General features: G+C 44.9%; 1 protein-coding gene across 1 annotated transcript in view; it reads left to right on the top strand.

Annotated features, from left to right (window-relative positions):
* The first annotated feature begins 1667 nt into the window (after positions 1–1667).
* Positions 1668–12465, top strand: part of ALPK2 (alpha-kinase 2) — a 129231-nt gene continuing 118433 nt past the window's right edge. Inside the window, exons 1-2 of the mRNA XM_011949283.1 lie at positions 1668–1776; positions 5991–6108. Of these exons, the coding sequence (XP_011804673.1) occupies positions 1668–1776; positions 5991–6108 (227 nt within the window). The remainder of the gene's footprint in view (positions 1777–5990; positions 6109–12465) is intronic.

Below are 12465 nucleotides of genomic sequence, written 5' to 3'. Positions count from 1 at the left end.
GTCTCGGCCTCCCAAAGTGCTGGGATTACAGGCTTGAGCCACCGCGCCCGGCCGCCGTCTTTGGTTTAATGCTCTGATGTTACCATCTTAAAATCCTTAATCCTGTTTGCACAAAGAACCCCTCATTTTCGTCTTGAGCCGGGCCCTGCAAGTTATGTTGCTCATCCTGCTATTGCGGCAAGGGTCCTCAAACATCACTGGCCCTGCACTCCCTCCTTCTCCCTCTACTCACTTCTGCTCATCAGGAGGTTTTAGGTGTTGGTGAGACCTTGAACTGTCCTCAGGGAACTTGTCTCTGACAACTCGCCTCTCAGGGTATCTGAGACAATCTGGAAAAGTGGGAAGAAATAGGGAGGAAATATTTCTAAATGGGTAAGAAGCTGCAACCGACACTCATATGGAAAGGGGTGTCCCCTTTGGCAATACAGCTGTGGCTGCTTTAATTTGGCCTCTCCTACCCAGAGCTTAGCTCAGGCGTCTGTTTTGGGGCACTCAGCATCCCTGGATTCAGCATTTGCAGTCGCTAGCCGCCCCTTCCCTGTTCAGGCTAACCACACTGCACTGTGGTTCTTTTCTTTCTCTGAGCTCTGTGGTGTGGGAGAACAGCCGCCATTGTGAAGAAGTGGACGCTACTGTGTAGACAGAGCTAAATGCCCTTTCGAAGCATGGGGCTCCACAAAGGAGAGGTCTGGCCAAGTGGAGCCAGCTTGTATCTGCCGGCAGCGTGGAAAGGAAAGCGTTCTCTGGATTCAGACCAACCTGCGCCCTCAGGGCTGGCTCGTATCTGTGCAAGCTGTGCCCTGCAAAGCTCCAGTGGTGCCTTACACTGTCAGGCTGTCAGCCTGCACAGCCCTGAAGGACAACCGCAAGGCAGCTGCTGCTTGAGCTGTGTGATCCTGAGCAAGTTGTTGAACCTCTCTGAGTCTCAGGTTCTGCATCTGTAAAATGTAGGAGACATTAGTAACTATCCTTTAAGTAGCTTCAAAGAGATTAAGTGAGATAATATATCTGGTGACTAAGCAAGTGTTTAGTGCTTGCCTTCCCCTGGGGCACCCATCTGATGCTCAGAAGGAGCAGTGGTATCCTGATTTCAAAATATCTCCTACCTGGACATCATTTCAACAGAACCAACCTGTTTTTTGGAGGCAAAGAGACACACAAGCTTTTTGGAGCACAGTATGAAAAGACTTTAAGAAGAGAAAGGAAGGAGAATGAGAGGAGGCGGCACTAACCATAGGCTCATGGGATGCTTCCCTCTCTATTGGAGCTCTGGCTGCCCTGGGATCTGCCTAGGACAATAGGATTCATGGTTCTCAATCAGGGTACTCCCCACCCCCCTGCAGTGTCTGCAGACTTTTTGACTGTCATGCATGGAGGGGTGGGGGTGCTATTGTCATCTGGTGGGTAGAGGCCAGGGATGCAGCTAAATGTCCTGCAATGCACAGGACATCCCCGAAACAGAGAAGGATCCAGCCCACCTACCAGCAGCACCACGGCCTGGAAAGGCTGCCCAGACCTTCAGTCTGTCCACCAGCCAGCGTACAATGAGCTGCCAGGGCGGCACCTTGTGGTTTCTGGAATTCCTAAGAAAGCCAGAGAAATCCCAGAACACATGGTGATGTCGGGGATTTTTTTTTTTTTTTTCCAGATTCATGTGGCATGAAAGGATGACAGACTCCGAAGGGCCCCAGAGGCCCCCGCTGTGTTTTTTGTCTACATTGCTTTCCCAGAAGGTTCCTGAGAAGTCAGACGCTGTGCTTCGCTGCATAATATCTGGTAACCATCACTAGACTAGCTAATCATCCTCTAAAATCTCCCTGCATACCAGGTTTCTTGGCTCACAAAGGCATTACTAAAACATCATTTGGGAAAATTACCTTGGAAATGTTTTTTTTTTTCTGTGTAATCACTGAAGCAACTCCATCCTCTATGATTTGTTTCTAAAAGATTTCTTTGAGTGACTTCCTGGACACAATTCAGTGACCTTCACTTCACCTTGTGGTTCTGGGTTAGGCAGCTCTCACACTGGTTATTTTTTTTCAGATAATCCACTCTTAATTTTCTTTCTTTCTTGGGTGTCCTTAACCATAGCTTAAATTCATGGGGCACAGAGGAATGGCATGAATAACTTCTTTTCAGTAAATTGATGGAACTCTTCTATTATTCTTTAATTTTTTTTTGGAGATGGAGTCTCTGTCACCCAGGCTGGAGTACAGTGGCATGATCTTCGCTCACTGCCACCCCCGCCTCCTGGGTTCAAGCGATTCTCCCGCCTCAGCCTCCTGAGTAGCTGGGACTACAGGCACCCACCACCGCACCTGGCTAATTTTTTATTTTTATTTTTATTGTGTTTTTTTGAGACAGAGTCTTGCTCTATTGCCAGGATGGAGTGCGATGGCACGATCTTGGCTCACTGCAACCTCTGCCTCCTGGTTTCAAGTGATTCTCCCACCTCAGTTTCCCAAGGAGCTGAGATTATAGGTGCCCGCCACTACACCCGGCTAATTTTTGTATTTTAGTAGAGATGGGGTTTCACTATGTTGGTCAGGCTGGTCTCGAACTCCTGACCTCAGGTGATCTGCCCACCTCGGCCTCCCCAAAGTGCTAGGATTACAGGTGTGAGCCACTGCGCCCGGCTCGCCTGGCTAATTTTTATATTTTTAATAGAGATGGGGTTTCACCATGTTGGCCAGGATGGTCTTGATCTCTTGACCTCATGATCTGTCTGCCTTGGCCTCCCAAAGTGCTGGAATTACAGGCATGAGCCACTGTGCCTGGCCCTAATTGCTATCTTAAAACTGGTTAAATTAGTCTCTCCTCTGCACACCTTCTTCAAGGATGCTAAGAAGTGAAAATCTTAAAACGGAGGCAATGGGTGACCAGTGGAGAAAAAGCAGGGAATGGAGATTCCCCCTGAACTAGAGAATAAAGAACTCAGAATTGATCAAGTATGGGTACTCCCAGCGGTCAAAGGATTTATCATTCAAAGAACATAACATAAAACAATTGGGTAGGGAAGTGATATCTTGTACCTCATGAGTGGTTCTCTTTTCTTTTTTGGATTATGTCTCTCCCCTTGAAAACATGAAGGTTCCAATGGTGTTTCTTGAAGGGCAGACAGAAAACTCTTCTCCCCGTTTTTTTTTTTTTTTTTTTTTGAGACAGGGTCTCTCTTGCTCTGTTGCCCAGGCTGGAGTGCAGTGGCACGATCTCAGCTGACCGCAACCTCCACCTCCCAGGTTCAAGTGATTCTCGTGCCTCAGCCTCCTGAGTGGCTGGGCTTCCAGATGCACACCACCATGCCCAGCTCATTTTTGTATTTTTAGTAGGGATGGGGTTTCGCTATGCTTGCCAGGTTGGTCTCTGATCCTGTTTTTCTAAGTCCAGATAGGAGAGGGGGTGAGCTTCAGCAACGGCTGCCTTTCGCTAGCAGAAGTCGTCGTAAAACCTCGATTTCAGCCTGGAGCTGCAGTGTAGAACTGTGCGCTCAGCCTCTCCAAGCCCAGGCTTCTGTCTCTGTGATGGTCCATCGTCCGTCATTCAGACAGACAGAATGGTGCAAGCTGACCTTGAGTCTTCAGAGCAGAGCCTTCGTGTGTTTGGACACGCCCTGAACTTGGCTGCGGTCCCCTCGCCCAGATACTTCTGAAATGTTTAGGAGGTGGCTCTCAATATGTGACCCACAGTAGGTTCCAAAAACAAGGGGAGGACTTTCAGGTAAGATTTCCAGCAAGTGGCAGGAGAAAAGAGAACCACCCACAAGATACCAGATATCACTTCCCTATGCAAGTCTCATTTCTGGCTGATTGTTCAGATCTATACTGCACAGGGGAAAAAAACAGTCAGCCATTAGGAAACTGGGGGAAATCAATCAGCCCTCATCAGCCTGAATGAAAAACTGGAATCCAAGAGATCAGAATGAGTTCCCAGGCCCAGCTCAATGAATATTTTATGTATTTTCTTCAAAACAGCCACATACCCACAAAAAGGAGGAATTAACTGCTTCCTATAAAGGAGTGTGATGAAACAGTGTTAAAGGGGGACACAGGACTGATAAGAACAGGCAGAAATGAATTATGATCAGAAATCCCTTGATAGTTTTTCAGGGAAGCCCATTTTTTGGTGTCTTTTTATAGGCAAATGCCCGTAAGAGACTCAGCCACGCAGCTGCTGGAGGACTTATCCTTGCATGCAGGTCTATCTGTTCCAAGCCCCAGGGTCACTTCTCAGGCATTTACCTGAAGGAGAAGGCAAGGAGGAAAAATCCACAGTTGCCAAAAAAAGCACATTCATGGCATGAGCACAGCGGCAGCCTAGCTGGGAGACACAGAGAGGGAGGGAGGGAGGAGGACTCAGCATTTTCAGGTCCTGCTCACGGTGCAGGTGCAATTCTAACGGACTTTTTCTTCCCTCTGTACTTCTTTTGTCTTTCCTCTTTCTATGGAGTTCGTTTTTCTTTCTTTCTTTCTTTTTTTGAGACAGCGTCTCACTCTGTCTCCCAGGCTGGAGTGCAGTGGCACAATCATGATTACAGCTCCCTTCAGCCTCGACCACACAGGCTCAGGTCATCCTCCTGTCTTAGCCTCCCGGGTAGCTGAGACTACAGCTGCACACCACCACACCCAAATAACTTTTGTATTTTTTGTAGAGACGAGGTTTTGCCATGTTGCTCAGATTGGTCTTAAACACCTAGATTCGAGTGATCCACCCATCCACCTCGGCCTCCAAAAGTGCTGGGATTATAGGCATGAGCCACCATGCCTGGCCAGAACATGGGGTTCTCATCTTAATGGTCTCTGTAGTTGCTTGCCAAAAATCATGCAATAAATAAGACAAAAATACAAGAATATTCCTAAGACAGATTAAGAATAGTGTATTGTTTCCAAATACCAGGCTTTCCTTCCTGCATATATAGCACATTTCCATATATTTTCAGTGACATGAAGGCTAATGAGAAAGCTCTTTGGAACACAATGGAAACCTTCCTGCTCTGTAACAAGAGGCAAAAATCCTAAGGGGTGGATGAAATTCCTGGAGGTTTTATCGGATTAGCCCATTAACATCATGTCCCATTACTGAACACCAGGAAAGGATGAATCTCTTCTAAGGGAGAAAGTGTAGGTCAATTTCTTTGATGATATCAGTAACATACACATAGCATCAGTCTGGGAAGCCTACATTCCAGACTCTTCATCCTCAGGAAGAAAGTGGCATTTGCAAATCCACTTTGTTCTCCTCTCTTTTGTACCATAACTAACACACTAACTTTCAGCACTATTAAAGTATAATTTTCAAAAAGGTAAAATGATTCCCATGCAGATAAGAAATACATATTTTAAAGACTTTATTCAACTCATTAATTAGAAAAGAAACCGGAAACTATTAAGGTCTGAGGAGCTAGGTGTGTATAGGTAATTTAAAAAAGGAATGTCGGGATAAAACTACTGGGTTAGGTGTAGCACTGGTTAATATCCTACACAGCAATAAACACTAACTTACAGGGTTATGTTTTCTCCTAGATGGAAATTATTTGCACTTCTATTGGATAAAAACCTACAAATTAACATATAACTTCACTTTAAATCAGTAGTTATCATTGAGTGAAACAAAGTATATGACCGAAGACCACGCTTGGATGGGCCTTTGCCTTCATATGACATTGAAAAAAGATACTATTCATATCTTTGCCTGATTTCCAAGTATTGGACAATTTTTCCTAACAGCACGTTGAGATTAGGGGTAGCATTTTTCATTTTGTATCCCACCCATCAGCACAGCACCATCTTAGGTACATAACATGCTCAATCGTGTCTACTGAATAATGTGTTTATTTGTATCAGCAAGAAGCCTTTTCAATTCCTCACCTAACATAATCCATCATCCTCATCCCTGTTGCTTACTGTCCATCCTTGTTCATAGCTTTATGGGGTTTTTTTTTTTCCCTAAAAATACCTAAACTAATAAGGATATTTTTCTTTCTTTATTGTCAGGTCAGCCCAAGCCAGAGGTAACTTGGTATAAGAATGGTCAAACCATGGATGAGAGTGGCATTGTTTCCAGCTATGAATTCTTTGAGAATCAGTATATTCATGTGTTACATCTCTCTTGGTAAGTGGCTATACCCCTGTGGACTGTTTACTAATATCCCTATATTCTGTCATGTGCTAGTTACTATGAGGTAAGGCCAAAAGATGGCTCATATTTGCTTCTAGAGTCCTAATTTTAGATGCTATTAGCAGGCATCAGCCAAAGCACCCAGCAATGACGATTTCCTGAACTCTGTTCAGTAACTAATTATACTCCCCTAATTTGCTGCTGTCAATGGAGTTAAGCTTTATCTAGAATTTTATTCAAGGTGATCCAGCCACTGCCATCCATTAAATAAGCTTTTCATTTCATCTTGATCTCTCTGGAAAGTAAAGAAAGTGTGATAGGATCTCAGCATTGTTGTCCAACCTTCCATGGGTAGGAAGGAAGGAGAAGTGGCTGGCAGTGATCCCACAGCACGTTGGTGGTGGAGTTCAGGCTGGAAGCCATACCCCCGGCTTTATTTTAGGAAGTAGTATGGTCCAGTACAGTGATTTCAAATTCTTTTTTGTTCCTCCAAGAGCTCTTGTTTGGATAAAACCAGGAAACTCAATAGGTAAGGGAGAGAAAATACAAACTGCTCAGGGTGAGGCTGGGTAGGGAGTCTGTACTTTTGATCCTCAGTGCTACTAAATTGGTCACAGTGCCCTTATGGGGGCTCAGAGGAGCCTGAGAGTTCTTCAAAACATGGTATGAAAATGAGTGGTAGGCGTGGGAGTGTGCTGATAGCCTTGAGTCTGAGATTTAAAAAAAGACTTGTTGAGTTCCAGCTCTGCCATTTTCTTGCTGTATAACCTTGGCCAGTTGCTTAATCTCTCTGAAACTCAATTTTATCATCTGTCTTCATGATGACAGAGAGAGTTAAAGAATGTAATGCTTGTAGAAGTTTCATTATAGAGGAGTTGTTCATAAACATGAGGCTTTCTTATCTCCCATCTATTACTTTGTTTAAAGTAACAGGCTGAGCGTGGTGGTGGCTCATGCCTGCAATCTCAGCACTTTGGGAGGGTGAGGCAGGAGGATTGCTCGAGGCCAGGAGTTTGAGACAAGCCTGAGCAACAGAGTGAGACTTCGTCTCTACAAAAAAATTGAAAAATCGGCTGGGCATGGTGGCTTATGCCTGTAGTCCCAGTTACTCGAGAGGCCAGGGTGGAGGAATTGCTGGAGCCCAGGAGTTTGAGGCTGCAGTCAGCTATGATTGCACCACTGCACTCCAGCTTGGGTGACAGAGTGAAATCCTGTCACAAAAATAAGTAAATATGTAAATAAATAATAAACATCAGACATTAGTTTACCATGGTTGAAATGCTTACCTGACTTACAGCATATCTAGCCTAACATTTAAGATACCCATTACTCATCTATTCTTTCATTCTTTAGATAATATTCTTCAGGCACCTACATATGCCAGGCATTTTGCTTAATGCTAGAGATGGCGGTAAATAAATAACACAAACATCATCCACACCCTTACAAAACATCAATTCTGGCATAGACGTTCAGTGGTGAACAAAGAAAGCCATTCTTCCTCTTACCACTCCAATGAACCTGGGAGGCAGCCAGACTGGCGTTTGCTGGCCCTTGACCATGGCCTGGACTTTCCTACTTCTTCATTCCAACCTTATCAAAGTCTCCCCTTCCTCATCTTTATCCCATTCAGCTTAGAAACCACCCGTGAGGTTCACAGGTGAGATTCCAGCTACCCATGGGTCTGTCCAGCCTCAAACATTCTCATCTCCTTTGATCTTGATGAACACGCCTCTCTTTTGGTGGTTATTCATTGCTCAGGATTGATGACAAGTTCAGTAGACTATGGGCCTCACAGGGGGCAGGAGCCCTCTCTGATTCACACAAACATCCCCTAGAACCTGGCACAGTGCCTGCAACATAAATATTTGTTGAAAGATTGATGGAGATATCTATCTATCTATCTATCTATCTCCCTTTCTCTATCTATTGTTTTTGTGGTTGGTTTATCTAGATCAATGTTAGCAAACATTTTTCTAAAAGGGGCAGATAGTATTTTAGCCTTTGCAGGCCAGATGCAAAAATAGGCCACAACTATTTACGTCTGTCATAGATACTATGCTTTTTTTAAAAAAGAGCATAGTTGTGTACCAATAAAACTTTATTTACAAAAACAGATGAGGGAACAGATTTGGCCTGTGGGCTATAGCTTTCCCACCCTGGTAATATCCTTGAGGATCTACACGCTGAACCTCTTTGTATGTTTCCCACTCTTGCTTATTTGCCTCTGAGCATTCAACGCATATTTCCTAATTTTACTCTCACAATAAACCAAAATATTATACCCACATGTTAGCCAGAAGAGAAGCTTGACATGCGTTCTTTTAAGAACTGATATTTGCTATTACTGTTTTATGTTCCATATACAGGATGAGGATATAAAGGGATGGAGGAATAAGAAGCCCATGAGGAAGCCCCAGAGGCAGGTGGGCAAGTCAAAGCAGGAGGTATACAAAGCAGGAGGAGAAACTTGGGAAGGGAACTTGCCCTGTGGAAGGTTCAGGCAGTCACCACTCCCTGCTCTGAGATCCAGCACCATAAAAATTGAGGATTTGACACAACAGAATCCACTCTTTCCAAGCTCCTGGGCTCCCATTTTGAAAAATAACCCATCTACTAAGAAAAGTATTCAGTCGTAATGCAAGAAATGTTGGCAGAGCCCTATAATAGATGTGGTCACGTTTTGCTGCTTACTAGTAAGTATTCTGGGCACTAATGATCGTGGAAAGTTCTGACTTTTTATACCAGTAGTTCTGAATTCTAGCTGCCCATTAGTATCACCTGGGGAGCCTTTAAAACCCACTGATGCTTGGGCTTCGCTCTTGACCAATTAAATCAGAATCCCAGGTGATTCTAGTGTTTTGCCGAAAATGAGACACGCTGTATGTCCTAAGCATTCATCTGCAAAGTAATCTGACTTATACCAGTATGTTAACTGCTGGTGAGGAAAATGAATGGAATTTTGTGCAAATGCCTTTCAAAGATTAAAAGTTAGTTGTTCATTATAATATTAGTCTCAAAATTTCCTGGTATACACCGTCAACCACTGGATTAGCTCATAGCCCAAAGAGAAGTACTTTTCTTCACCTACATTTGGTCTTTCGGTCATTAAATCCAAGCTTTTAGATATTTGAAAGCTCCTGTTTCTGTGTTTCCCAAGGGCTTTTTTTGGTTTAACAAATCTAATCTGCAGTTCTGCTTGGAGGCTAAGAGCCCTGCGGTTGTATTTATGAACCTTTTGATTTTCTTTCTTTCCTCTGTCTTCCTTGCATTCTCCTCCTCATGCCGTCCTCATCTCATGAACCTGGGCACTTCAGGCGAGTGAGACGGCGGGGAAGACATTTATCATTGCTGTTGTAACCTTTACATTACCACAGGTCAAGTGTGCTTGGCAGGGAAGAGAAATGGAAAGCCAAGAAGGCATTTCCAGGGAGAGAAACATCAATAATCACATTATGGTATGCACTGTAGTTTGAAATAGAGTTTTGTTTTTTGCTTTTTGTTTTTCCCAAAAGATGTAGGAGTTGAAGGGTGGAGAGGAAAATGCAAATAGATGTTTTCTACCTCATAATGAAAGCAAATTGCAACGATGTGTATACAAATGGGGAATTGTGGTCTCTTATGAACACAATGTAAAGAAAGGCAGCAAAGCAACAGATAAAAATCTGTCCAGGAACCCACACTTAGATATACCCTCTCCTCAGCGGGGAGGCCTCCTTTGATGGTTGCAATCACATGGCTGTGCTGAGAGCCAGCAGGAGGGAGGTGGAAGGAAGGGGGAGGGGGCCGAGGACACACAGGAGCAGCAAAGCTCCGCCCCTGCCTGGGCTAAAGGGGGACAAAGCAGCCCCTCTGCTCTCTCATCAACTCTGCCCTAGCATCGGCTGGGCTGGGGACAGGTCTGTAGAGCACCGAGCAGGGACAATGACCAGGAGAACGGCACAGTCACCACAAGCCAATCAGCTCATGGAGTGTATACACAGTTGAATAGTGTCCCCCAAATCCATGTCTGCCTGGAGCCTCAGAATGCGACCTTATTTAGAAACAGGATTTCTGCAGGTATAATTAGTGAAGGAGTTCATATTGGATTAGGTTGTTGGATTGTTACGGAAAAGGGGTTCCAATCCAGACCCCAAGAGAGGGTTCTTGAACCTCACACAGGAAAGAGTTTGGGGCAAGTTCATAGAGTAAGTGAGAGCGGGTTTATTGAGAAAGTAAAAGAATGGCAGAGCAGCGGTGTGGCCTACTCGCCTGAGTATACTTATTATTGATTATATGCTACACAAGGAATGGATAATTTATGAGTTTTCTGGGAAAAGGGCAGAGATTTCCTGGTCTCTCCTATTTTTAGATTATATAGGGTAACTTCTAAATGTTGCCATGGCATTGGTAAACTGTCATGGTGCTGGTGGGAGTGTCTTTTGGCACCTAACACATTATAATTAGCATATGAGCCATGAGGACAACCAGAGGTCACTTTCATTGCCATCTTGGTTTTCGTGGGCTTCGGCTACTTCTTCACCGCATCCTGTTTTATCAGCAGGGTCTTTGTGACCTGTATTTTGTGCCTCCTGTCTCATCCTGTGACTAAGAATGCCTAACCTCCTGGGAATGCAGTCCAGTAGGTCTCAGCGTTAGTTTACCCAGCCCCTATTCAAGCTGGAGTCACTTTGGTTCCAACACCTCTCACAGGGTGGGTCCTAATTCAATGACTGGTATCCTTTTAAAAAGGGAAAACAGAGCTACAGAGACACACAGAGAAAAAATGGCGGTGGGAAGACAGAGACAGAGATTGGGGTGATGCAATGGCAAGCAGAGACATGCCAAAAATTGCCAGCAGCCACCCAAAACTAGGAAGGGGCAAGAGAAGAGTCTTCCCTGGAACCTTCAAGGGACCATGACTTGATGACAACTTGATTTTAGACTTTTTGGACACGAGAACTGTGGAAGAATAAATTTCTGTTGCTTTTTGCCACCCAGTTTGTGGTAGTTTGTTATACAGCCCTAGGAAGCTAAAACCTGGGTTTACCGAGCAGTCCCGTGAAAGGAGGCAGGGCTTTTTGCCTACCTGGACATAAGCACTGGCCAGATTTATCTGAGAATGCAGTGTTGGTTCCAGACACACCAGCTGAGTTCATCCAGACCACCCAGTGGGAGATGTCTAGGGACCACGGGGCAAAAACATTTTTTTCAAGTCTGCCCCAAATTCACAATTGATTATTCAAGGATTTGAAGGGGAAATCAATAAGGTTTGGGTCACTTGTGTTTTTCCCCCAGGGGACATTTGCTAATGTCTGGAAACATTTGGATTATCTTGACAGGAGGGGGTGGGGTGCTACTGTATCTGGCAGGAGGAGGCCAAAGCTGCTGCTGAACATTGGACAGTAAGCAGGGCAGCCTCCACAGTCAGAACTCTCCAATCTAAGATGTCTGGAGCACCAAAGTTGAGCAACTTTAGCAAACTACCACAAAACTGGTGGGCTCTGAAAGAGCAATAGTTTCTTAGTTCTCATGGGTCTGTGGGCTGGGGGCTGGTTCTCTGCTGGTTTTCCCTGGCTTTCTCATGCTCATTCATGCCACTCAAGTCCATTTAAGGATTGGTTGGGCTGGAAGGTCCAGTGTGGTTTCCCTGGCAGGACTGGCAGTGGATACTGCTGTTGGCTGGGCCACCTTGCTCTCCTCCACATGGGCTGTCATCCCCCAGGAGGCCGGCACTGGTTTCCTTACAGGACAGTCTCAGGGCAGCATTCCAAGGTCATGGAGCTGCAGGGCCTCCTGCAGAAATGAGTTCCACCCAACATCATTTCTCTCACATTCTCTTGGCCAAAGCAAGTCACAGGCCAACCCACATTTAAGAGGCAGAAAAATAGACTCTACTTTTGAAAAGTAGAGTAGCAAAGTCACATTGCAACAAGGTGTGCATACTTACATGAGTGGAATTAGCAGCCAGATTTTGTAATCTGCATCTTCTATCTGTGGAACATTTAATTGATTTTTTAAATCATCTATTTGCATGTATCTTTGTCCTTCTCAAAAAAACCATCTATGAGTGCCCCTTGCCTATAATTTTTTTTATCCTTTTTTTTTGAGATGGAGTCTCGCACTGTTGCCCAGGCTGGAGTGCAGTGGCAAGATCTGGGCTCACTGCAACCCCTGCATCCCAGGTTCAAGCAATTTTCCTGCCTCAGCCATCCAAGTAGCTGGGGTTACAGGCACATGCCACCACGCCCGGCTAATTTTTGTATTTTTAGTAGAGGTGGGGTTTCACCATGTTGGCCAGGCTGGTCTTGAACTCCTGACCTCAGGTGATCTGCCCACCTCGGCCTCCCAAAGTGCTGGGATTACAGGCAT

The sequence above is a fragment of the Colobus angolensis genome, unplaced genomic scaffold (genome assembly GCF_000951035.1).
Source record: "Colobus angolensis palliatus isolate OR3802 unplaced genomic scaffold, Cang.pa_1.0 Scaffold108, whole genome shotgun sequence".
Taxonomy (NCBI): Eukaryota; Metazoa; Chordata; class Mammalia; order Primates; family Cercopithecidae; genus Colobus; species Colobus angolensis.
The sequence above is the reverse complement of the archived record's forward strand: the minus strand, read 5'-3'. Positions and strand labels throughout refer to the sequence as shown.